Source organism: Trachinotus anak, unplaced genomic scaffold (assembly GCF_046630095.1).
Source record: "Trachinotus anak isolate AG129_WGS33_773 ecotype Australia unplaced genomic scaffold, CSIRO_AGI_Tana_v1 ptg000021l, whole genome shotgun sequence".
NCBI classification, from domain to species: Eukaryota; Metazoa; Chordata; class Actinopteri; order Carangiformes; family Carangidae; genus Trachinotus; species Trachinotus anak.
In genome coordinates, this window is record NW_027273872.1 from 18,023,445 (window position 1) to 18,048,536 (window position 25,092).

Sequence of the window (25,092 nt, forward strand, 5' to 3'; positions counted from 1 at the left end):
TTGCATAACGGCCCATTACTGTCTCTCATTTGCGTCTGGGTTTCCTTTTAACTTTCCGCCCACTTTTTTCCACTTCGAGCAGACCTCTGAGGTTTCTCTTTCTCTGTGAGCTGATTGGCTGATGCGACCCGCTAGTCGAGCGAAGCTGGAGGACCTTTATATAAAAAAAAAAAAACCCAAAAAACTACAGTCCTGCTTGTCAGCTTTAAACCGCTCTGAACCCTGACGCGCAGCACCAGCCTGACGGCGTTGTACTCCTCTGTTCCAGCATGTCCTCAGACATTACCACAGGTGAGCGCAACGACTGCTTGAGCTATTCATTTTAAATGGTGACACCACTGATGATGATTATAGGCCTATAAGAACCGACTACCACCGGTATAATGCTTTCAGAGGGGCTGCAACATATGTTTTTTCTCTTTTAACTTTTCACACTCGCTTAATCCTTGTTAATATATCACATGAAGTTGTTGCCAATCAAAGCTACACTGAGCAAGTGCAGGTTTCTACCCTGCTATACTTCTTTTTTTTTTTTAACGTTTTTTCATGTTCTATTATTTGTTGGTACATTTAGAGCACATGCAGTATCTATATTTTTTAATACTTTAACACCCTCCCTCCCCTTTTTGTTATTTCTGTCATTATTTCTTGAAAGACGTAGGCTATTCTATCATAATTCACCTAACACGGTTTTGAATGTATGTCAATGATTTTGCTGTGTCCTACTACACTACTACTAGCCTAATGAAATGACTTTGTGATATAATGGTGGGTAAACTGTGGTGTGTCGATCCCATTCCACATCTGTTATTTTATGATCATCCATTTATTCAGGAAATGGCCAAAAGTGTTGTTTTATTGCAGCCTGAAGCACAAAATTTAGATTTAAAATGTAATATTTTTGCATCGCATTTTGCAGACCAGGTCTTTTACAGGCTATTTGGTGTTTTATGTGTGTTATGGGCTGTTTATTTTCACACATCAAGTTGACACAGCCCACTGACATAAACTTTGAGTATAGGCCTTTGCTTTTAGCTTTTATTTAATTTCATTCTCACCCACAAGATATTTGTGATAAGTAAGTTAGTTCTCATACAGGAAAATGTCCAAGATGATTGACAAATGATTATTTATTTTGAAAAATATTTTGAATCCCCTTAATTCTATATATATATAATTTTATTTCATTTTATTTTGTCAGTTTTTATCACAGTCTGCCTGTCAATCCCCAGTTGTGCTTTCTGAAATAACCTTAGATGATCTGAACATTTTCTCTCAGTGAAGTAATGTGATTTCTTTCCAACTGCTGTCACATTTTCCGCAGACTTGGAGCAAGAACTGGGCGAGTTGCTTCAGGAGTTCCAGGATGTGGTGGAGGAGCTGAAGGCCCCTCCACAAAGCAAACCACACGCTTACCAGCGAGTCCTGCAGGAGGCCAAAAGTCGCACGGGGCTGGGGGACGACAGCGGAGTTGAGGACTCTGATTACAGTGAGTGACAAATGAACAGTGATCCTGTGATTAAGATAATGTTTGTTTGAAAAGCATAGGGAAGGAACGATAGTATTTACGGCATCATTTGTTGTTGAGCGAGATTGTATGAAGGCCCCATGGGTGACACTTTCAATTTGCATGAAACTAGTGTCACATCCCTGTACACTTTTATTAAAGTGGATGTTTTGCTCAGGACAATAGCTCTGTAGTGGAATGAACTGCAATTATGGATAACCCATCTTTTGTAATTGTCTGGGTTTTCTTTTTTTTTTGTTGTTGTTGCTGCTGTTGTGCGTTTGTTGACGGTTAGGAGATAAAAGAAGAAAGTGTATTACTCTACTCCCATGTGTCATCATTATTGAAAGTATTTTGGCCCCCTAATGTTTTAACAGGCAAACTGCTTTGAAAAGCTGACACATGGGAGTCGCTAACAGCGAACAGGCATTTACCTTCACTTTCACATGTTATTGTCATTATGTGCAAGTCTTGCATTGTATTAAAATTACTGTCATTGTTGTTGTCGATCATTTGCATAGGCTGGCCTTAGTGCTTGCCTTCTGTTTATTATCTCCGCTCACTCCCTCCTTGTCCTCCCCCCTTCTCCTCAGGCAGCGAAGCTTCTTTGGGAAACAGTTTGAACACCAGCGAGGAGGAGCTTCACACAGCAGGGATAACGCTGGCACCGAAAGGTACTAGAGGCTTCCATCAGCCTATCTCTGTCCAGATAGCCCCCCATTCTTATAGTGATCACTATCACTTTTGCTCTGATCACTATCACAGCCACACAAAAACTCTCAACATTAGGCCTGGAGCTCTTTTGTTTTTACACAACAAAGTGCCTGCCGCTGTGACTGTCATATCTCAGCCCCCCCCCCACCCCCCACCCCCGCTGCACGTCTCCTGCAGAGGTTATTTGTGGTGTTATGCGCTGGTGAGAGTGGCTCAGGTGTGTGTGTAGGTATGTAAATGAATGTTAGCTGCTGTATGTTGTTGCATGCAGATGCACAAACTCCCCTTAAATCTCAATGGATGAAAACAAGAAGTTGACCAGGAAGTGTGAGTCACTCAGTCTGTGTTTATACAGAGTCCCTTACCTTGCATGAGTACAGCAGAGATCCTGATGGGATCCATCAAGCTGTCGAGATTTTATAGCTTTATCTCAATTTGTAGAAAAGAAGCTGAAAATGTTTTTGCCAGGCCAAAAGCAGCTTGGTTCATATGTAATTCTGGGACTTAGATTAGTTTTCAGCTTTTGATCCAAAGGAAATACCACTGAACTGAGCTGCATTTCTCCACAAAAATGTTCCATTGCTGTTTTTTTTTTCTATACTTTCTCAAATTCCACTTCTCTCTGTCCTCTTTCTGCAGCCAAGCTGGGAGACACAAGGGAACTTGAGAGTTTTATCGACATGTTGGACCGGGAACTTGCTGGTGTGTATTTAAGGGAATTACACCCCCCTTCACTCAATCTGTTCTTTATTCCTTTTGCACTTAAACTGACAAGTGAGCAGGCTGCAGTGTGTAATGGTGGCGGAGATGCTGACATAGTGCATGTTTTGTTACACATTGAAAAACAGAGTGTGTACTAGTAGCTGCCTTGTTTCTACCCTGTACTACCCACCCCCTCCCTCTCCCGTTTATCTCTGAGCACCTCTTGTGTGTAAATGCCATGTCTGGGGACTCAGGTGGACTATCTACTCGCCCTTTAGTGATAATAGCATACTTGACTACATAAGCATCATGATCCTGCTATCAGCTCTAAAGCAGTGGTGTTTCAGAGGCCAGTGAACACATACATGTCCCTGTACACACACACACACAAACGACAAAGAACAAAACATGCATTCTCTGCTATCAGTGGTCTCAGCACAGAGAGAATTAATGTTATAAATTAATCGTAACTCCCCCTGTATCTTTACAAGGCTCACTTATTAGTCTGTGCATGTTGGTGTGAGTGTTAATATGCCTGTGTGCGTTTTCTCTTATTCTGGCTCCTGAGCTTTTGTAGTTTTCTCTCTCCCTCTCTTGCAGAGATGTGAACCGAGCGAGATAGCGAGCCACGTAGAAGAGGGGGGAGAAACAGGCCGGGGGCGACATGGCAGGCTACTGCCGAGCAGACAGGCAGATCTACACCAGAGCAGATCTGAGGGAGTAAATGCTCCCCTGGCTGCTCCAGGGGAAAAGGTTACCATCAGAAATTAAAAGGGCACTCCATTCCAAAATGCAAGAACACCCTCAGACCCCTGGCAACGTCGTGCTCAGCCAGCAAGATGATGTCCCTGCAGCATCAGATCCAAGATGTGTAACATATTCTCGAAACTAGACAAAGCTTCCATCTGTCCGGGCATATGAGAAAACGCCGTCTAGAGTATAGAAAGCGTGTTTATGCCACATTTGAAATTCCCGTAAGTACTATACCAGTAAAGGGCTCTAAATCTTCAGTGCCGTTTTTTAAAAGGAGGTTGATCTTTCTCTTTTTTGAAATTACAGATGGCACTTTAGTTTTAAACCAATTTCAAGTCCAAGGGGTTCAGATCTGCTTTGTAATATCAAATGTCATTTTTAATGCTGATGTTTCCAGTGTACAGTTCTTGTGAATAATCCTTTTTTTTAATATAAATTGTTGTACAGATGAATGCACATTTAAATAAAACTAAAATTTGATTTTATTTTGTGCTATATTTCATTTTTTTTTGTTGACATGCAGAACTAAATTTAGTCTGGTCCCAGATTCATCATTGCTGGACTACATACAAACACATTATGCCTAAAGTTTTTCACTTTTCTAAAAGAAAAAAATACTCCTGACAGTGGTGACAACTAATTATATTCAGTGTCCCTGTGCCTTCACTATCCCCTAAACTGACTGTTGCTAGTGTCACAGCACATGTCTCGGGAGCCCCTCACCCATTCTTCTTTGTTTGTTCCTGTGCTTCCTGTATGTCTGTTCTGGTTATGCTTTGAGTTTCACTTCTGCCACTAAAATCAGGAAACACACATTTAGCCTAGACACCATGTGAAGTCGGCTTAAAAGGGAAATGCGTCAGTTGCGCTGTGAGAAACAATGCTCATTTAGACTCTGTGCTGTAATTCTTTTGTGGGGGCTGAGTCCACTGTAACTTATTACCACAAATCCAAGCTTTGAACTGGAGGAAGGAAATTGTTCTGCTTTGTTTGTGGTGCCTGTAAAAGAACATCTTAGCTGTTACCTCCCTGTGACTCCTCCATCTGCTGTCATTTCACTGTAGCACAGGTCGACCGTGTGTCATCCATCTACAAGTGTCTCCTCCCTGTTGTCAAAGCAACACAGCTTAGAGAAACAGACAAGTGGTGAGGTGAACGCTGTGGTTGTAAGGAGTAATTTTTCACTTGTGACTTGTGATTTAACAGTGACTGACATCAGCAGTATAATCCCGCTGAAGTAGACAAAATCATTTTTACACAGCTGAAGAATGAGGAACTACAAGGAACAGTTGACAGTTTTTGAAGTATTTATAGACACTGGTTATGGTATTCCCACATTAGATTCTATTTTCAGGGTGGTTAAAGTCAAGGAAAAGTTTAGCCTTCTTACAAACAGAAGTCAGGGACCAGCAGTTTATTGAATTGTTATTTTTTTCTCCTTAAAAATCCCCAGACTGCTGGTTGATACAAGCTGCCTTCCATACCACTGGCTCTAGTGATATTTTATGGATAGACTTCTTGGGTGGACCTGCTTTTTGACATTATGTCAGTGGCCAAGGGAAGGAAGGTTAGACATTATGATACTGCTGCTTGTCTGTTTATGTGTCATTAAAGGACATTTTATTCAGAAAGTTCAGCTCGGCTCTGAACTCCAGAGCCAACTATTTAACCCTGCTGACCGGGACGAGAGCTGGCGCTGGTTTGGGGGGAGCGGGCGAGAAGGGTATAATAGTGTGAGCAAATGAGCTCAAAATGTGACATTACTGTAAATCAAAGACGAATAATGGGAGCAGAAAGAGACCAAAAGGGAAAATGAGTGTGTTCAAACAAAAGGGAAATGCACAGGGGGGGTATAGAGTAACCTGCTCCTTCTGTGTTGTCTGTTCCACTCAGAGAAAGGCGAGGCTGACTGATTGAGGCCACAGCTGTTACAGGATAGTAACAAACAAAGTTTGCTTTGACATGATGGAACTTCCCTCAAATGAAGGGCACATCCTGTTCTCAGGAACTGAAGGTGAGGAACTGCAACAATGCAGGAAACGTGATGGTGTAGTATGAAGATGAAATTTGATAAGAATTCCCACTGTGTGGTTTTGTAACAGCAGGTTTCAGATCCATATCTCTGCATCAGGACTGGTTCTTGACATCGTTGCCACACTTACCTGCTCTAATCCACGCTGTCATTTCACTTACACGAGAAGTCAGCCGGAGCTAATTATGCTGTATGATTTTTATTAGATTGCTCTTCAGTGGGACCTGATGTAATATATCAGTTTGTCTTATGGGAACACCCCCCTGTTGTTTATCTGCTAATTACTATGAGGTGGGTGTTTGATTGGCAGCACACTAAAGTAAGAGGCCAATATGTTAGCCAGTCACCTTGTTTAGATAACAGACAGAATAAATGATGAATGAACTGAGTTAATTAGCCGATAAATTAAAATGAATTGATGTTATGATGAGACAATGAATGGTCTTCAGAAATGAAGACATAATAAATATCATGTTGAACCTCTCACGGCCATCACCTATAGACTCAGGCATTTTGGTAATAAATGTCACATAGACTTAAAATCTCTGCACACTATGCTGGTTTGTTTTAAGCTAGTTAGCAAGCTAATGAAGATGTAATTGAGTATAGCAGAAAGGAGACACTTGTTATTATCAGACAATGAGTAAATGAAGCAGAGATATGGTCTGTGCAGTGAGGCTATCGAGGCCGAGATGAGTGCAGCATGCAGAGCACGCAATCTTCTGTCATCTGCCTGATGAGAGACTGGAGCAACGCCTCTCCCCTGAGAGCTCCCCAAATGGTCCAGGCTAACAACGCTCTCTCCCAAGGAATTAGCTGGCTCAACCGCCCAACACACACACACACACTCTCAGACACACAGACCAGACCAACCCAACACACATGCTCTGAATTGTCAAGTTCTGACTGGGTCTTACATAACTGAGGTCAGTCCCTGAGCCCGGATCAATGACTCAGATCACTGCTTTGTTGTTCTTGCAGAACTCACAAAAGGCAGAGCAATGTGGTCGAACCATAAAAGGACTTGTGGGTGTGCTGTGAAATAGTATATCTCATATGACATCTCTTCAAAGTGGTGAGATATTCATATTGGCTGTAAATACGGTGAAACCATTTCTCAATTATTGTGATATTGTGGCACAAAATGAAACACTGATCTGATATGTAGCGGTCAGCTTGGTTATACGGATGGCAACATTGTCTAAGAAGTGTTACTCATTCCATTGTTTTCATTCAGACTGAAATATCTCAACTATTGCGTCGATCACCATGAAATTTGGGACAGAAATCCACGGTGCTCAGAGGATAAATCCTAATGGCTTTGGTGACTTTTCCTCTTGTGCCATCATGAGGTTGATATTAGTGGTTTTGAGTGAAATGTCTTGACAATTATTGGATGAACTGCCATGAACTTTGGTACAGACATTCATGTGCCTCTTAGGATGAACTCTAATGACCTTGGAGACCCTCTTACTTACCTTAGTTACCTGAAATATCAATGACATCATCCACCTTAGCTGTACTTTGTGTATAGCACTAATTAGCAAATCTCAGCTAAGGTATATATTCCTGTTAGATATTAGTATAGTAGCATTGTCATATGCTGATGATAGTGTTTTAGCTCCGTGTCTTTGACAGCGTCACAGAACTTCTAGCATGGTCCTAGACTCTTAGTGTTATGGACCTGAAAGATTTTTGTATTTTTCTTGTACACTAATTGAAGAATTTGTCTTAATGATTCACACTCTGCATTTTTTAAATTATCATATCTGAGCACATTGGCCTGCTTTCCTGCTGTGCTTACAAAAAAATACTGATGTAAACGAAAGTTAAACAGCATCAGAAAACATTAATAACTTGAAGTGCTGCTTTGGTTTTCAAAGTGAAATAGATCCATGATCATGTAATATTTAACTAATTCAGAAAAAAAAAAAAATCCCTACTAACTCATTTTGATCTAAGTATTTCAGTGGAAACATTTTAAAGGCTAATTTGTATTTTTGTGATTTCACCTATTGTCATGGTTATTTCCTGTTTTGCTCTCTCCCTGCCCAGACGTTGTGCAGGGGCAGGAAACCAGTATAATTCCTTTCTGAGGATTTCATTCCCAAAGAATGTGAATCATACACTCTTCCCTGGACTTCAAATGAGCCATTACATCACTGCTGACTGGGGATTTCTTGATGCCACTTCACCCTTCCTCTTTCAACTCAGACAGGCAATTTACTTGAATTCATTACTGAAACTCAAGCAAACAACACAAACCATATTGAAGAGCTGAAAATTGTTCCAACTCCATTCTTGGATTATGAAAAAAGCCTCTGTATTTTAAATAACATCCAATTCAAGCTCTAGTTATAAATTGAACACTAGTGAGAAAAGGGAGTAAAAACAAGCTGTGACAAGATTTGGATGCAAGAATGGAAGTGACAGGGAACATAGTTTTAGCAAATGCCATGGGCTACCTAGTGGGCAGGAAAAACAGTGTTCTTTATTGTAATGTAGCAAGATGGTAAGCTGTCACTCACACACAGAGGTCTCAGTGCATCTTTACTGCTGTGACAGTGTTTCCAGTAGCTTCAGTGGACCGCATGGAAACAAATGTGGATAATTTTTTATGATCCAAGAACAGGCTTTAGAGTTGCCTGTGGTACCCAGAATGCGTTGCTGCTGAGTTTTCTATGTATTTTAGTGGTGTGAAACATGTTTTATGACTGGGATGATACTTCTTTCTAACTGATTTTCTGACAAATTCATACCACAACTCAAAATAACTGACAGGAAAGCAGGAACTTTAAAGCTTTTTAAAGTAGGGGTGTGTGAAAATGCATTATTAGTGTCCTATTTGTATTACGTGTAAACACTAGAGGCAAATGGACCCACATCTTGAGATATGGTGGAATTCAGATTAGATTACCATCAGCAAAACAGTTTTGTAAATGTATCATAAAGTCAGATGTTTATTCAATTCTATGATTAAGTATTAACAATGTCTGGGTAAAAATACCATTCAAACAGCTTCTCATTTTGTTAGAAAAAAAGGAGAAATCACTGCACAGCGCTAACATTTAGGCATCACTGACAAATGAATGCCTCTGCGTCTAGGGGCTAAAATAGGCTTAACTTCAAAGGATGTTTCCAGTATTTCACAGGAAAAAAATTGGTGCAGATTTTTTTTTGAGTCAGCTCAGATATTGAAATCAAACTCACAGTGTATTTGATCTGAAAGATCTGTGAAAAGCCTGGTAGTCTGGATTAGCACCAAAGATCAAATTGGTGCCACTGAAAGTCATTTTAATGTGATCTAAGTGATAAGATACTTTCGGGAAGTCCTCTGGGAATCTTTTGTAGTCTCTACCAGAGCAGCATAGGCCGGCAAGTTCAGACACCAAAGGTCCACTGACGCAACCTTTCCCTGCCACCAGAAACCCACATCTGAGAAAGGCATTAGTGGACTGCCATCTGATGGTGAACTCCAGCTGATGCAACTGAGAGATAGCGCCGGGCCTGGCCTCAGCTGGCGAGGAACAACTTTGCAAAATAGCTCTGAATATGCAAGATAATGCTGTGAATGATGAGAGCAGTTAGAGCAGAAATGAAACTTCCCTGAATTTGTGAATCTTGCAATGAAACTTCTTCCCCAACACCCACTCCCACACCCACCTCCATCCCTGGACAACTGGACCAACTAGTAGGAAAAATTAGCCGTCAAGTAACATCTCGTGGTAACAGGGTTTTCTGGGCAGGAGACCGGGTAGATACTCTGTAGAGGCTTAAAATGTTCTTGTTGCCTGCTGTTGTTACTTCCCTCAAACACACTGGTAGTGTATGGGCATTAGTCTCTGCAGCCTCAGTGGGTTCTCCAGGCCATCCATCTTACAGAGGGCAGATCATTATGTAGTCGACAGGCAGCTTTAGGCCCGGGGCAGGTGGGACTGCTTGTACTAGATGAACCGTAGGTTGCTACTGTTCTTTACTGGACCTCCATAAAAACCAAACTAGCCCCTTTTACTGTTGAATAGTGCATCACACTTGAGCTTGTTCTATTCTTGGAATGCTGCCACGGTTTGTTGCACCCAAAGCTGCATTTCAAGGATCATGCTGGTGTTATTTAATCTTTTTTTTATTTTTACCAACAAAGCCCATTAAAAGACCTTAAACAGCCTTGAATTTATCCAGCTAACAAGTGTGTCTGTGTAGCCACAGCTTGGAGCTTATGCCCCCGTGCCACAGAGCTCATCGTCATCCAATAACCATTAAAAGCACATAAAACAGCCCTACCATTGGGGGATCTACATCTAGTTTATTCTGACACAACTCAGCAGCATCATTTTCTCTGCACAGCAGCTCCATGTTGGGCAGGCATCACTGAGCATGCTGGAGCATGTGGCTCCTTGCTCGGCTAATGTGAAGAGCTATGAGGGAAGAGCTACACTGTCTGTGTTCATTGTAATTAAAGTATATGTTACCCAGTGCACCAGCCTGGCTTCTTGTTTGACTCTTTTCTCTCCATTTTAAATAGTTTCTGGACGACCATGAGTTGAGCAGCACACAGGCATATGCTACATCTGCTGGCTGTGGCTCCACAGACAGCACTTGTGAGCAGGATGAATTCATTGTTTGGTTTTGGTCTGTTTGTGGGATTTGTTGATAATAATAAAAAAAAACAAGATAAAATATGGCAGCCTTATCCTTTAATGCAAAAGCTGTGTGATTTTTGGAGGAACAGAGCACTCAAATATAGCACTCAGAGAGATGTTCTCTTGGATTGTGATGCTCTCCCTATAATCATTTTGTAGGATGAAAAAATATACAAAACACTATTATCAGCACCATGCTTCTTGGTCTCACGCCCACTGAAAATGGATGTCATGTTCTATATTCATGAGAACCACAATAAGATACAGAAAGAATAGATATTTATTTTGATTACTCCAGTTTGCGCGATTATAAATACATTCTATGGACATAAACATAGAAGTAACAGGGCATCTTTAGTAATCTGTACAATGACACTGAGATAACAGAGATTTATCATGATGTATTTGGGCTCAAACACCATTGGTTTTGTTGATTTCAGTTCTAGTTTCTGGTGAAAAATGTGTTACAGTATCTGGGTTTGATGCCGCCACAAAACCTCCAGTGCATGATGCTCCTTTTCAGGAAATCCTAAAAAAATATGCCAGTGAGTTGTCCGATGCTCTGTGGGTACAAAATAAAATTGTCAAGAGTGTGTTTTTCACATGGAAATAATAGTTTATTGATGTTTTGACAAACGCAGTATGATTTCCCTTTAGAGAAAAACAGGCTATTTAAATTTAAAGAACAAGAGTTTTGGTTCAGTGACTGGTTCCACTCTGCTTCCCAATAAGTAACATTCATTAGCTTCTTAGTCAGCAGAGGAACTCATCAACTCAAGAAAATTAGACCTTAAATGATTGGAAATGAACGAGTTGCTCAGCTTATGGCACCTATAAAATAGAGGAAAGGGAAAATGTCTGTGTGAGACAGAGGTAGAGCTGCTCAGATTGCATTCTGTCTGAGGGAGGACACAAAAAAAAACTGCATTAAAGAAGAAGTAGAAGAAGAAAGGAGTAAAGATGAATGAGACACAGGAAGAGAGAGATGAGGGTGTGGAAGAGGGTGAGAGAAAATATAGGTAACCACACGCTCACCACGGTAGAAATAAAATTCTCAATATCTGCTCCCACACAGGCTTACTGCGCACACACATGGACCAACGCCCCAACACCCTCCTCCTCACAAACAACCTCCTACCCCCCACACACACACCTGCAGCTCTCTCCCAGCGGGTGGCACTGTGTAATTTGGCACATCCATTTCCTAGGCTGAGTTTGTCTTCAGTTGCTGTCGAGGCAGTCACAAACCCCATCGGGGTATTCTAGCCAATGCTTGAATGATGTCACTTTCAAAACACGCTCACTGAACTGCAAACAAATCGCGACTGTGCAAAAAGTGTCTCGCTCATAACTGTCCCATTTTTCTTCTGGTGGTGATTCTTTCTACTGAAGTTTGGGCTAATTTCATCAAGCCTTCAGGTGTCTGATTGCAGAGGGAGTATGACCCCGTTTTCTTTCGCTGCATCGCACCACTGCAGTTTCTATGGTCTTTCCCTTTGGTCCAGCACTTAATTATGTGGCTCTTCACAGGCCCATGTCTCCCAAACCGGGTCCCTGAGGCCACCAGGTCTACCCCTGCCAATACGCAGTGACATCTGCTCTGCTTTAACAGCATATGGGAAAATTACATGGCAAAAAACAAGTTGCCCTCCCCTGACATTTCTTCCCTTTGATAGTTCACTCTCAACTCCACCACTCAATTTTTAGCCCTGCGCCTCCGTGTGTGTGTGTGTGTTGGAGCCATATGGAAACTGACCTCCCACCACGGCAGACGGATCAGACGAGGGAACAGTTGACTTTGAATCTTTAATGTTCTGGTTTAAAAGGTCATTTGACTAGAAATCATCAAGGTGCATTATGGGCACTCATGTCCTTCATTAGCAGATAGACTTTGCTCATAGTAAACAATGAATCAATAATTAATGGAGTGGTGAATGAAATTTTGTTTGTGGTGCATTAGAGCAACGTTACAAATTATAGTTGAACCTGCATTAATTGATATTCAGCACCCTTTAAGTTAATATGACAAATCTAGTTAGCAAACAGTTGTTAATTTACACATCCAGTGGACACAGCGCAACATTAGACTTCACTTATAAGTAGAGCTATTTTTTGCTGCCTGCTGTGTCTGGAAACAGTGAGAGCACATTAAAGTTGTACTGTAGGTCCTAAAACCAGAATAATGTGCTGAGACATGCTAAAATGCTCCATGGAGCTCAGGTGGACTGGAGCAATGGGTGATAATCATCTGTGGGCTTGTCCTTTGAGTGACTTTCACCTGCAAGTAGTCATTTGATTCATTGTTATAAAAACATTGATTATGACAAGTTTAAGGACTTCAAGCTACTTGTCTTGTCTAATTATTCTGAATAATCCATGGACCTTGCTGTAAACAGTTTTTTATTGGAATTACTTTGTGCTGAGGAAATAGTCCAAATGAGTTTTTTAAAATCGGAAAATAGATTTTGTATTCTGTCACATCTTCATGCTGTGAGCACCACAAATTAAATTCCATTCATTTCTGTTATACTGAGATGGTAGTAGAAATTTCCATTTCTCTAAATCAAAACTTTCTGCATTGTTAGATACCACAATAGGTAGCAATGTGAAAAAAACAAAACCAAACAAAACAAAAAAAAAGAAAAAAAAGAAAATATATATATACACACACAAACTTATATTTAAGTAATTTGGGTGAATCAACTATTTATGGATATATTCGACCAACAAGAGCTCACAGGAGAATCTCAAAAATATCTTTGTTCATCAAAATGCCATTGACGCTCTAATGTCTGTTCATTTTGTGCCAGACAACAAGGTTATGCTGATATTATTGCTACTGAAACAAATCTGACTATTTGCATAGTCTACTCCTTACAAAAGCACAACCACAGAGACATTATTAAATGTTTCTGTATGTATGAGACAGCTCCAGGTAGAAGCCAACTGCTTGTTTCTTTAGTGGCTGCGGCGCAGTTGAAGACGGTGGCTGATTAGGAGGTGAGCCCCATATAAGGCAGAATGAGCAAAAACAAGATGACTCATATAGATCAGTCTCCAAGCAATTTCCCTCAAATAACCCCTTCTTTCTTTCTGCTACTGGCAGGATTGGTGATGAGCTGACCAGAATGTGCTTCTCGCTCTGCTGCGTCTCCAATCATTAAATACCAGGGGAAGTTGTAATGGGATACTTCATAAAAATGTTGAGGTCCATGTGCATGAAATGTCTCAGAATTGAAACACTGATCTAGGATCACTGGTCAGGTCGCATTACTGCAAGTTGCTTGTAACACAGGAGACAGTCTGCGCTACGCCAAGATACTTAATGAAAATTGTCAGTTTTACTTGCAGAATCAATAACTCCAGTTTCTCCCCGAGAATAACATATAATAGGATGCAATGTGAGTACATCAAGGCAATCTTTTCACAATCTCCCATTGCTGCAGCACTACTTTGCATGAATTACAGTAAAATCTGGAGTTATGCACGGTAGGCCCCAAGCTGTTAGCCTGTTTTTCTCAAAGGTTTCAGAGAGAGAAAAGGAGAGAGGGAGGAGGAGGAGGAGGAGGATGAGGAGGAGGAGGAGAGAGGAGGTAAAGAGGAAGTCCTGGGGGGAGACTTGCACTTGCTGCAAGAATATTTCTTCTTTAACTCATTCAAAATGGAAATAATAAAAAGTCATAAAAGGGAGGAAAAGAACTTTGATCAACAGAGAAAAAAAAGTTTAGTGAAACTTTATATTCTTCATTTTTTACAGTTTTAATTTGGCACATGGCACAATCAGCATGTATGCATCTGGTATACATAAATAAATATTAAATATTTTATACATAAATATACATATAGAGCTCTTACAAAGACACCTAGAGCTGTCTTGGCTTGGGATGTTTCAAATGACAATAACAATACATAGAAATTATTTGTGTTGGTGCTTTTCAGTCTAAACAGTGTTTTAATTGTTTTGTAAGTGGGAGCGATATCTCCATAGAAGCCCTATACATATATGTATGTATGCCCATATTTATATATATATTCAAAGAAATACAAGTGTGCACTGATGTAGGTTTATTCAGTGCAAACAGGCCACTGTCTGCTTTCGAAGAGGAACTCTTACAAAGTCAATGGAATCATGTCAGTTAGTTCAGTTGAATCTTTAGCTATTTTTTCTCTTACACGTAAAATAATAGATTTATTCTGTAATCTTTAAGCAAAATTAGACATATATAACTTTGAAAATAACAAAAGTGCTATTTCGCAAAGACAGACACCCAGAGACGCAGCAGAAACACTACTGGTGGAGAACCAAAATCAACAACATGAGAAAATACTCACCCCCCCCAACCACCCCCCCACCCCCCACTCCATGACCCCCACCCCCCCCCCGAAAAAACCACATTATACAACAAAAAAACAGGTGCACTGACACACACACACACACACACACACACTCTCTCTCTCTCTCTCTCGCTCTTTCTCTCTCACACACGCAGACTCACTCACTCACTACTCTTGCATTTGCAAGTTTCCGACGATGTGTCTCTTCCTTTATCTCAGCCTCTTAACCGCACTTGCACTCAAAGGAATGAGAAATCATTTTCACATGCACACAAACACACAGGTGCTCTAAGCAGCATGTGTACGTGCACACTTTGTGGAGATAATATCAGATAGCTTAACAGATAAATTGGCTGTAAAAGATGCACTTTTTTTCTTAACAAAACAATCACAGTAACATAGTATTTATCTCTGCCTTCTCATCTCCCAGCAAGAGATGTCCCAGACAAATCATTTCTATATGAGCTAACAGAAAAAAAAAAAAAAAAAAAAAAAAAGGTAACACCATTTGTGTGGCTGTCGTTGTGTTGGTACGCAACAGAAAGAAAAAAAAAATGAGTTGCCCAAAATGGGTTTAAAATCTCTACATCTGCATATCCTCTAGGTTCCCATCCTGGATTCAGTCTCTCATCTTTGAGTCTCATCTGCTTGTAACACACTTCACTTGGAATAGTCTCAGGGAATAGAAATAATGACAAAAAAGAACAAGCTTTGTAAGGCATTGAAAAGTAAAACAAAACAAAGAAGCAATTAAAAACATTTCGCAAATATTGACGTAGAGGCCATTGTTCTAGATGTGTCTCCCGCAGGAGGAAGGGATGGGAAATAAAAAGCACTTCTCTTTGTTTTTGTTATGAATTCAAGAAAAAAAGTGTTGATATCTCCTCAGTTTGCTTAAAAAGGCTTTTAAAATGATTATTTTAGAAAAAAACACTGCAGAAAGACCCCCTCCCCCGATCAGGAGAAGGGAAGCAGTTTGATTTTGGCAGCTCTGCACAACTTGACATCCATAGAGAGCTCTCAGCAACTCTCCTCGTTGTAAAAGTCTAGTTAAATCTCTTCACGTTTTAATCCGACTCCTGCCCTTCCCCTCCCCTCCCCCTCGCAGCCCTCCCCCTCCCTGTGATATTTATAAAACACAATCCTCTCCTCCGTTCGTTCATCCTCCTGCTCCTCCTCCTCCTCAACCACCACCACTGCCGCTGCCCCCCCGCCCCCCTTCCCGCCTGCACCGGCTGCCCCTGGCCTCCTTAAAGCTATACGCGGGTGGTTGAGTGGGAGTGTGGCAGGCCGGTGGAGTTGAAGCCGGTTGTGAAGGTGTTGTAGGGGTGCAGGTTGGGCATGCCCACCAGAGAATTGGGGATCATGGTGATGGTGTTGGGGGTCATGAGGGGGATGTCGTCCGGAGAGCGTCGCAGAGTGAGCGTGTAGTCGGGCAGCGAGGCCAAGCGAAGTGCCCCCTCGTTGCTGTTCCCCGCCTCACACTCATGGTGCGTCTGGTTCATCTGCAGCGACATGATCTCCTCCTCGGGCGCATGGTGGCCAATGTCGTTGGAGGTGGTCTGGCGCTGTGGGCTGGGCTGCCCGTGGCTGGAGTCCTGCCGCCGCTTGTCCTTGCGGTAGTAAAGGGCTGCGAAAGCCAGCACGTTGAGGAACAGCAGCGAGGCTCCGACAGCGATGGTGACGCTGAGCTCTGTGGAATAATCTCGTGGATTCTCCACCACCAGCGGTCCCGTCTCCTCATCGTCGTTCCAAGAGTCTTTGTCCTCGCTGTTGTAGGCTGGGGACATGGGAGGCCGCTTGGTATTGAACGGCCAGTTGGTTTTCCCGTTGGGCCTCTTGGTGGACAGGGTGTTCTGCGTGGTCTCTGGTGGGGGCACTTTGGTGGTGGTGGAGGTGTAGTGGAACATGTCATGCAGGTTGTACAGGTGGGGCACTAGGTGTTTCCAAAAGGCCACTTTGGTGGCGCGGTAGTGGTCGCGCACACGTGGCTTCAGGCCGATGTGAAGGTACAGTTGGTCCTGGGGGTTGTACTTGGACCAGGCCACCTCTTCAAAGCGGTTGGCCTTGGTGTGGATGAACTTGGTGTCTTGGGGAACTGGTTTGTTGGGATCCCTACAGACAGAGAAGATACAGATATGATAGCGTTAAATTAGCTTTTGAGAGTACATTTAATTATTCATGCTCCAGCATTCATGTGGGGATAGGAAGCACATAAAAATACTAAAAAGAAAACATAACAGTATCAGTCACAGCTTATATCTTGGCGTGAAAGGGGTTCTGCCACTACTAGAGAATTTTTTGATCTTGCTTGGCGAAACCCACAACAGCAAACGCACAAACCAACAGCAACAACCAACAAACTGCAGTTAATAATTGATCCAGGTGTGTTATGAATCACACTTTCAGTGGCTGCATCAACAGACATCGATTTCTCCTATTCATTTCCCCAGCACCACACATACTTACATTTTTATTTCTACCACAAGACCTCGATGCGGCAGGACTCCGTCCCTCTACCTTCTCAGCCACTTCTCTGTGGGCATAATGTGTCTGTCTGTCTCACAACCCCAACCCTCCTTCCCCCTCCCCAGATGTTATTCTTATTTCACTTCTGATGCAGCCCACCCACAAAAACCAGGGCAGAGGCTTTTAAAGTAAACACATATGAATAAGTCAGCAGGCTTTAGGGCTCGCGTCAGGAGGCATCTTGTTGTTGATAATCCAACGCTGGTGGAGCCCCTCCGCTAATTGCTCAGGGAAGGCAGCACAGTGTGCATTGGCATCCAGTGTACTGATGTAAAGTGGACCATATTAATCAAGACACTAAGAGGGAACTGCAGAGCTGAGTGTGTGTGTGTGTGTTTAGATATAAGGATGTTTGTGAGTATGACACTGAAAGTGAGAGACAAAGGGGATGTGTGAGAGTGTGTGAGACAGAAAGAAAGATTTTTCTGGATGCAGTACCTCTTTTGATCCACAGAGTTCACTGTTCCACTTTTCAGCTTTTGCCACATTGCTTCAACACCGGATGGCCAACCATTTCAATTACAGTGAAGCTATTGATTTATTGAATAAATTAACATATAGCAATCTCCCACAATCACACAACTCCTTGTAGCGCTATTGCTGTACAATTTCAGGAGTGGGAGTTGTGTGGTCCATGATATTGCTTTTGGTACTGATGAAATGACTTATTGTGGAAGAACCTGAAGAATAGCGCTGCAGCCTTGAAAACACAATAATTGACACTGGAACAGAGGAGTTAAAGCCTTGTTGTTGCAAAGAGGCAAGGATCTGTACGACATTTCTCTAAATGTCATGAAATATCCCTTTGTGGGTCTGATTGCTATGTCAGTGGCAAGCAAAGTTCAAATTTAGTTGGGGATTTAGGGATATGGCGGCGACAGTGTTTTTTTGGCACGGGTTGAAAAACCTCCAAACACAGCCAAGAGAATTAAAAGCCATGCCAGAAGAATTCACCCTCCATCCTCTCTCCTGTTCGTTTCTCTGCTGTCAATTTTTCTTTTTCAGGTCAGTGCTTCTGGGAGAGGTGAGAGAGGAAGAGAGAGAGGGAGAAAGGGAGCGAGAGAGAGAGAGAGAGAGAGAGAGAGAGAGAGAGAGGTAAAGCAAATTGAGATGGCTGGAGCTGAATCCCTGGACCTGGGCCGGTGTCAGCAGAGCAGCCCGTAAATAACCTCTTTTATTAGGCCCGTAATGATCCCCAATGAATATTGACAGCCAGACTATGATGACTTTGTAGCTGAATATCAGTAATTAAGTTTCAAAGGAGCGGGTGGTGGAGGTAAGGTCATATTGATCTCCCTGTGTGCAACATGCCAGAGAACAGGACGTCAATGAAGCAGCCTGAGACATGGTTGTCTACAGTCTCTGTGCTTCATGAATTCTTACAGCGGTCCTGTGCATGCCGTCTCACACACACACACGTGCAAGCAGATTCTCTCCCCCCTCTCTCCCTCTCACACACATGTAAAGTACATGCACGCACATGACAGCAGTGATGGAGGTAGAGTAATTTCTCCTAATGGGAATTCCCAGCATTTCCATAATGCTGCAAAGCCACTCTATTTAGGAGGGTCAATTGCTGAATTCTGATAGGAAAAATATTGAGAAGGTACTTAGATAGATCTTACAAAACAATCGGTGTGTACAGGGACTAAGGGAGCGATGGTGCAGAGGAGTTAGAAAAGCTCTTTGGTGGCTGGCTGGCTGGTTCACTGCAAGTGAAGATGAATAATTTAAGGAACACAAAGAAATCAATGTGGCATCTTTAGTTAATTTGATTTGCCGCATTAGAGAACAACTGGCTGCCTTATCTAATTACACACACATATGCTTGGGTAATTGTTGCAAAGTCAATAGTAAACAGGCTACATTCCTTTGAACAATTTCTACCACTGTTGCTCAACTTTGGGCTGCTTTCTGGCTTTGAAGTCCTACTCTGAGCTGCAGAGTCAGAGAGGGGGTGAGCCGAGTTCAGTTTCTGCTCCTCTGTGCGGTGAGGGCTACTAGGTTACCCTGCTCCCTTTGTACTGAAGCTTTGCTGGTTGCTGGGTGATGAAATGTAGTCAGATCCACTTCATAATGCTTCCTGAGTGCTGTGCTGCTCTGTTTTGCACATTGTAAAAATAGCGCAAGTTTTCTGCAGGTGGCAATCTGTCTCGATTCTGTGTGGAAATTATAAGTGGTTCACCGTATAACACCTGTATAGTATAATCCAATACAATAGTCCCATAATGAATGCTACCACAGTAAAGCTGGTGATATGCACTTTTTGTTGAAAACAGTACAGAGAGGTGTTATTTTGTCTTCTCCTCATATGAATATGAGGATAAAATAATGTAGTCAGTAGAAAAACGTGGCCAAGCACACAGTCTATCTTTGCACTTACAGTCACATACAGTTCCCCAAATCTATTCTGCATATGATTCCACACAGCTTTTTAATTTGTTGTGTCCACACTAGAAAAACATAGGTGTAAAACAGACAAATGCTATAGGGCTGAACAATTAATCAAAATATTATAGAAATCGCAATATGGCCAAGTGCAATATCCAAGTCACAGGAGCTGCAATCTTTTTGATAAGGGTAAAATGTGAAGGATTGTGGTGTTACAGAGATGCTGCAGCCTACAAATCATATTCTCCAGACGTAGATGAACATGTTTGTTTGGTACAAGACCCAACAAAAATCACATCATTATCATTTTTACATTTATTTCAGTGAAAATGAAATGTAAAAATAACAATTCCAACTGAAATCATGACTCATACCAATAATGTAATATCTTCCAAAATAATCACAATATAATTTTTATTTTTATTTTTGCATATTATCATTCAGCCTCACTAAATACAGCTGATTTTTGAATTTGATGTTGATGTACACTTTGGATGCATGTGGTGAAACTGCATGAAGCATTAAATCTTTGGAAAAAAAAAAAAATCCTTGCATACTGTTAAAGCAGTAAATGATGATTAGTGTGTATTATCTACGGTATAGAATTAATATGAAGCATGGATTTGGGGCGCAGTCTTACACACACACACACACACACAAATGTGAGCTGCTGCTCATAATAATGCTGTATTCACCCTTTGTAGATATTAAATAAATAAACCTTCAAGCTGTTCTACCTTTACTACCCAGAACGTCGTAATCTGTACAGTGAACACCACGAGTGTGTGAACAGAGATATTTTCATTTGACTCTGTGCTCTCATTAGTTTGTATGTGAAACAATTTAATGACTATAAAGTCAGCTGAGACTAGTCACAGTTGAATACTCAAAGACACAGATAAAATAAAATAGAATTTAATAGGCAGAAAGGAGAAACTTGAAGATAAGATATCAACAGTCTGCTGATCTTGATGGGCAAATACCTTCAGAAGTCACAGAAAGTAAAGAATTTCCATTAGAGATAAAGGGGGGGAAAAAAATGAAAACACTTATTGAACATTATCTTAACCTGTCAGAAAACTTCTCAGAGGCTGATATGAGGGGTGGGGGGACAAGTATAAAAAAAAAAAAGTCTGAATTGATGTGCCTGAATTGCCTCAAATTAAAGCTGACACTCTGCGCTTGAACCTTGTTCTCATCGTATCATTTCACATTCAAATATTATGACAGTCCGGTGATAAAACGGTGAACAGTACAGTGTTGTCCAAACACTTCCCGAGCTTGCTGTATGTGTTCAGCTCTATAGCAAACGCCTCGTGGTGACTGGTATGAACAGCTCTGGCATTATGTGATGTTTGTGGTCCTGTTGGGCTCTCAGAGCTCCCCTGCATTAGCTGATAGCCTGCCTCCTGTCAGACCTCCCACTTAATCCGGATGGTCATTGGAGCCGTGGCTGGACTCCCAGGCAGAGAAGAGGGATTATTACACCCATAAAAGCAGGCGTTTTAATGGCCTTTCAGATTTCCTCTGATGTGTTCATATGGCTGTGGTACTATAAACCATCGGCTTCATCTCCTCCTCAGTCCCTCCCTCCACTCATGATGACCCGCTGACCCCTGCAAACCTTGGCCTGCCATGCGTGTTTAAGTGCTCCCGTGTGTTTGTGTCTGTGATTGACTGGGAGTTTGTGTGTGTATGTTTCATCTTGGGTCTTGTGTACATGTGTTTGTGTTTGTGACACATCATGGTGTAATGACTTCTGGGGCCGCACAAGTGCAGCACTTGAGCACGAGACATGTCACATTTCACAAAGCCGTACATGCCGTGTGGTGATGATGACCAGCCACTCCAGACTGAATTAAGAAAAACAGCCTTCTGTAAAGTGTTAGGCGGCTCTTCTTCTATAAGATGCTGCGCCTCCCGCATGACAGACTCGACACTCAGCTCTACCTACACATGTGGCAGAGCAGGGCCTGAGCTCATTACCCATTCCAAGCCCTGTCTGCCAGCACCGATGTAAAAGGTAGATAAGGGAGTAGAATGAATATCATTTTCTTTCTTTTTTTCATTTCCCATGTACCTCCTTCCCCTTTTCATCCTGATGTAATTTGAAGCGCTTGAATGATCATAGACCTAGCCATCACCAAATCTGAAAAGACACGTTTAGGTGCCCTAAGGCAGAAGACAAGAATCTATTTTCACTACACTCAAGGTCTCTGAATCCTCAGCTGAGTATAGTTTCTCAATATAAAACAAAGTACATGAATTAATTCAGTGATCCACTGATGCTCATTTTACCAAGCTGGCAAAATATGCAAAGTTGAATCCTGTTCTTTTTTTGTTATTTGTTTTTTGTTTTAGTTGTTACTGGTGTGTAACAAATTCAGCCCCTGCAGTTGTTTATCTACTTAGGAAACACAAAGTAAGCAGCTAATTGTAATTTTCTCTCCAATAGAAGGTTCCCATCACCCTTTAAATTTTTAAATAAATAAACTCAATCTAATTCTGTTTGCTGTTTGCTTTGTCTTGGCAAGACATAGGGGGCAACTTCAGCACTGAGTGGGCAAATTGTCAGGCTGTGCTCTTTTACCCTTCATGTGGCTGCAAGCTGGGGCAGAGGGCTGAGTGATGCGTGGTTCATATTTAATGGCAGCCTTCGGTTCAGCAGGCTAAAGGATGAAGGGCGACGCGCTGTGACTTTGGGGCATGCAGAAGTGTTGGAGGACACAGCGTTCGGACCACTCCTTATTATGGATGCTATTGATTTGTTTGATTAGCTGAGTGGCAGCAAACAAAACACCCCCCTCCTCCTCCAGCACCTTACCTCCTTTCACTCTCTTTCAACCAATTAGCAGCTTTCTACCACTTCTACATTTCTACTTTTGATTACTTAACATTAATATTAGCCTATTAGAATTTATCCCAGTTTTAATCTGACAACCACTTAATTATGGACCTACACATGCGGATCTACTTCCTCTTCACCTCCTCCCCCCTGATGTCCTCCTCATTACATTCAGCGCACGCCATGGACACCGATCAATGGCATCCAGGCCCCTTAACAAGCCACACCACTTCCTTACCTTCTCTAATGCAAATCAGGATATTGGCTACAAATCTCCTATCAAGTGAGTGCCTATTTAATGGAGTAGGTAGGTGGCTGTTCAGGGCTGTGCTATTCTGCAATGCCGAGCATTCACAGACTCACGGTGCAGGTTGAGTTGGCCCTAACGAAGGAAGCTCAAGGGAAAGGGGAGTAATCCGGAGAAAGGACAAGGAGGGGGATCAGAGATGAGTGATGTAACTACTAGACAGCTGGGGTAAGAAAAAGGCTGAAGCAGTGTGTGAATGAGGTCAGATGGGAGAAAGACTTGATGCATACTTGTCGTTAACTCTATAGAGGAGGGGTGTTCGATTGACAAGCGGAGGGAAAACAAAAAGAAATCAACTGGCAGGGTTGTAAATCAAAGCGCTGGCTGTTAAACTTCACCAAAGACACATTGTAGTTTCTTCTATCTGCATTTGTTTGGTCGGCAGCCATTGTCACTAAAGACAAAGCAATCAATACTGCATATTTTTGCTCATGTCGTCTATGTAATACATGAGCAGCCTTTCTTTTTTTGTATAGAATAATGAGAGAGAGAGGAGGATGGAAGAGCAGTGGAGGAGAATGAGGAAAAAAAAACAAAAAACTGAGCACATGACAGCGCTCTGCTCTTTAACTACCTAGCAAGGCCCAGCACAGCATGTGGCACAGCTCACACACAGAACAGGGGAAATGAGCAGCCAGCAGGGACCAGAAAAAAAAAAAACAAGAAGCCGGAAGATGGACCAACATATTTATAGCACTAATGATATATAATGATTGATCTTTTCTGAGCTTTTCATCATTCTGTCTTTTCTGAGGTGCTCTGCCAGTGTTTTTTGTGTGTGTGTGTGTGTGTGTGTATAGCTGTGTTGCTGTGCTTGCTTTCGTGTTTGAGAAAGTGTGGAAGTCGCAGTATATGGACTTCTGGCAAAACTTTTGGAGAAACTGTGCTGAAGAAGTTGTTGTGGCAATAAAGTGCAAGCCAATTTTGCCTGTCAATAGTAAAACAAATGTTGCAGCCAGAAAAATAACTCTGAGCTGAGTAAATCCCCCGCCTCTGAAACATCCCTAACTCTCAGGAAAGAACAGCCTCATAGTGTAAACACACACTCATACTTACAATCGCAGTCACAGACACACACACACACACACACACACACACACATACACACACTAAGAAGATTTGACAGCGTGAACTCTCTGTATGCTTTTATGCTTCACTGACACTGATGGAGAAAAAAAAAAAGCGCATGGGCAGGGATTTGCCCTGTAAAGATGGCACATAAGAGCCAGGGACAGGAAGAGCTTTTGGGGGGGGGGGGGGGGGGGGGGGGTGCTGCTATGATACACACTGTTGACATGCAGCCCAAGTGTCCCAACATCATGTCCCACATGTTTCTACAACCGATTTATAGACAGAGGCAGGAAGTGCAATCTGGGTCAGTTCATTATGAACATCTGGAAAGGGAGTGAGAGCTACTTAGCAGATATAGGGAAGATGGCTGTTGGACGGGCCATGAAGGCAAAGGCAATACAACTGGGTCTTAATTAAAAGGATGTTCTGTGTTGGGTGGTGTTGGAGGAGAGATCTTTATCCCCTAGTGTGGTCTGAATGAGGAGGATAGACTTAAGTATCTATGGGAAATATCTCACATCTTCAACCCCCCCCCCCCCCCGAATAGTTTATGGTAGATTCCTTTACATAAAATTATCCTTTGGACGAAAACACTGAGTTTTCTATCATCCTGGGATCTAATCCCAGGCTCTTTGCCATCTGAGTGCCTAATTGTGGTCTGCCTATAATCCCCTTTTCTGGAGTTACGCCAAGGCAACACACTATAGGGTGGATACTACCCGTAACATGATATCTAGATGGCTCTAGAACCAGTTCCCACCCTCCCACCGCTCTGCTTCAAATCTCAAACAATCAGTGATGTGGAGATCTACAAAACTGATATGGGGTCAGCAATGAAGTGCAATTTGTTGTTTCGACCTCTGCTGCTTTCGAGGGTAATGGCCAGATTAGGGTTACAGCAAGCTCACTGCCCATGGCACTGTGTTGAATCTGAGTGGTTTATAGGTAAGATGGGAAGGCTGTCATCGTCCATCAGAATTAATTTTGCTGACATGACAAGTGATTCAGTACATAAGTACTGTGCATTGTTTCCTTCAGGCCTCAAACTTTTCTCATTAAAATGAAACACATCCTCTCTCTTCATAACAGCTGATAATATTCTTGGAAGGACAAGTAGTCAATTCCATCTGTATCTACAAATTGCAGCTTTGTATGTGTTGACACACGATGGCTGCCAGGCAGAGGAGACAGCTGTTTAGTCCGAGCATCACTGATGGACCTCTGTGCTTTCCTCGAGCAGGCAAAACAGCCGACATCAGTCCATCT

At 42.1% G+C, this 25,092-nt stretch overlaps 2 protein-coding genes across 4 annotated transcripts in view; one reads left to right on the forward strand and one right to left on the reverse strand.

The window, feature by feature from the left end:
- The first annotated feature begins 87 nt into the window (after positions 1-87).
- Positions 88-4,161, forward strand: LOC139605622 (regulator of cell cycle RGCC). The gene is made up of 5 exons (XM_071457266.1): positions 88-291; positions 1,325-1,489; positions 2,101-2,181; positions 2,861-2,923; positions 3,524-4,161. The coding sequence occupies exons 1-5, from the start codon at positions 270-272 to the stop codon at positions 3,529-3,531; spliced, it is 339 nt and encodes a 112-aa protein (XP_071313367.1). The 5' UTR covers positions 88-269; the 3' UTR covers positions 3,532-4,161.
- An 11,741-nt stretch (positions 4,162-15,902) lies between these two features.
- The window catches only part of nlgn3a (neuroligin 3a), a 115,490-nt gene continuing 106,300 nt past the window's right edge, over positions 15,903-25,092 (reverse strand). For all 3 annotated transcript variants that reach the window (XM_071457955.1, XM_071457956.1, XM_071457954.1), the window contains one exon: positions 15,903-16,798. In XM_071457955.1, coding sequence (XP_071314056.1) covers positions 15,940-16,798 — 859 coding nt within the window. In that variant the 3' untranslated portion in view covers positions 15,903-15,939. The remainder of the gene's footprint in view (positions 16,799-25,092) is intronic.

What these genes read in the sequence shown, in the direction of transcription:
- LOC139605622 (XM_071457266.1), top strand. Translation starts at nt 270, where the DNA reads ATGTCCTCAGACATTACCACAG. An exon ending in GTCCTCAGACATTACCACAG is followed by an intron (nt 292 to 1,324) that starts GTGAGCGCAACG and finishes CATTTTCCGCAG; the next exon opens with ACTTGGAGCAAGAACTGGGC. An exon ending in GATAACGCTGGCACCGAAAG is followed by an intron (nt 2,182 to 2,860) that starts GTACTAGAGGCT and finishes CTCTTTCTGCAG; the next exon opens with CCAAGCTGGGAGACACAAGG.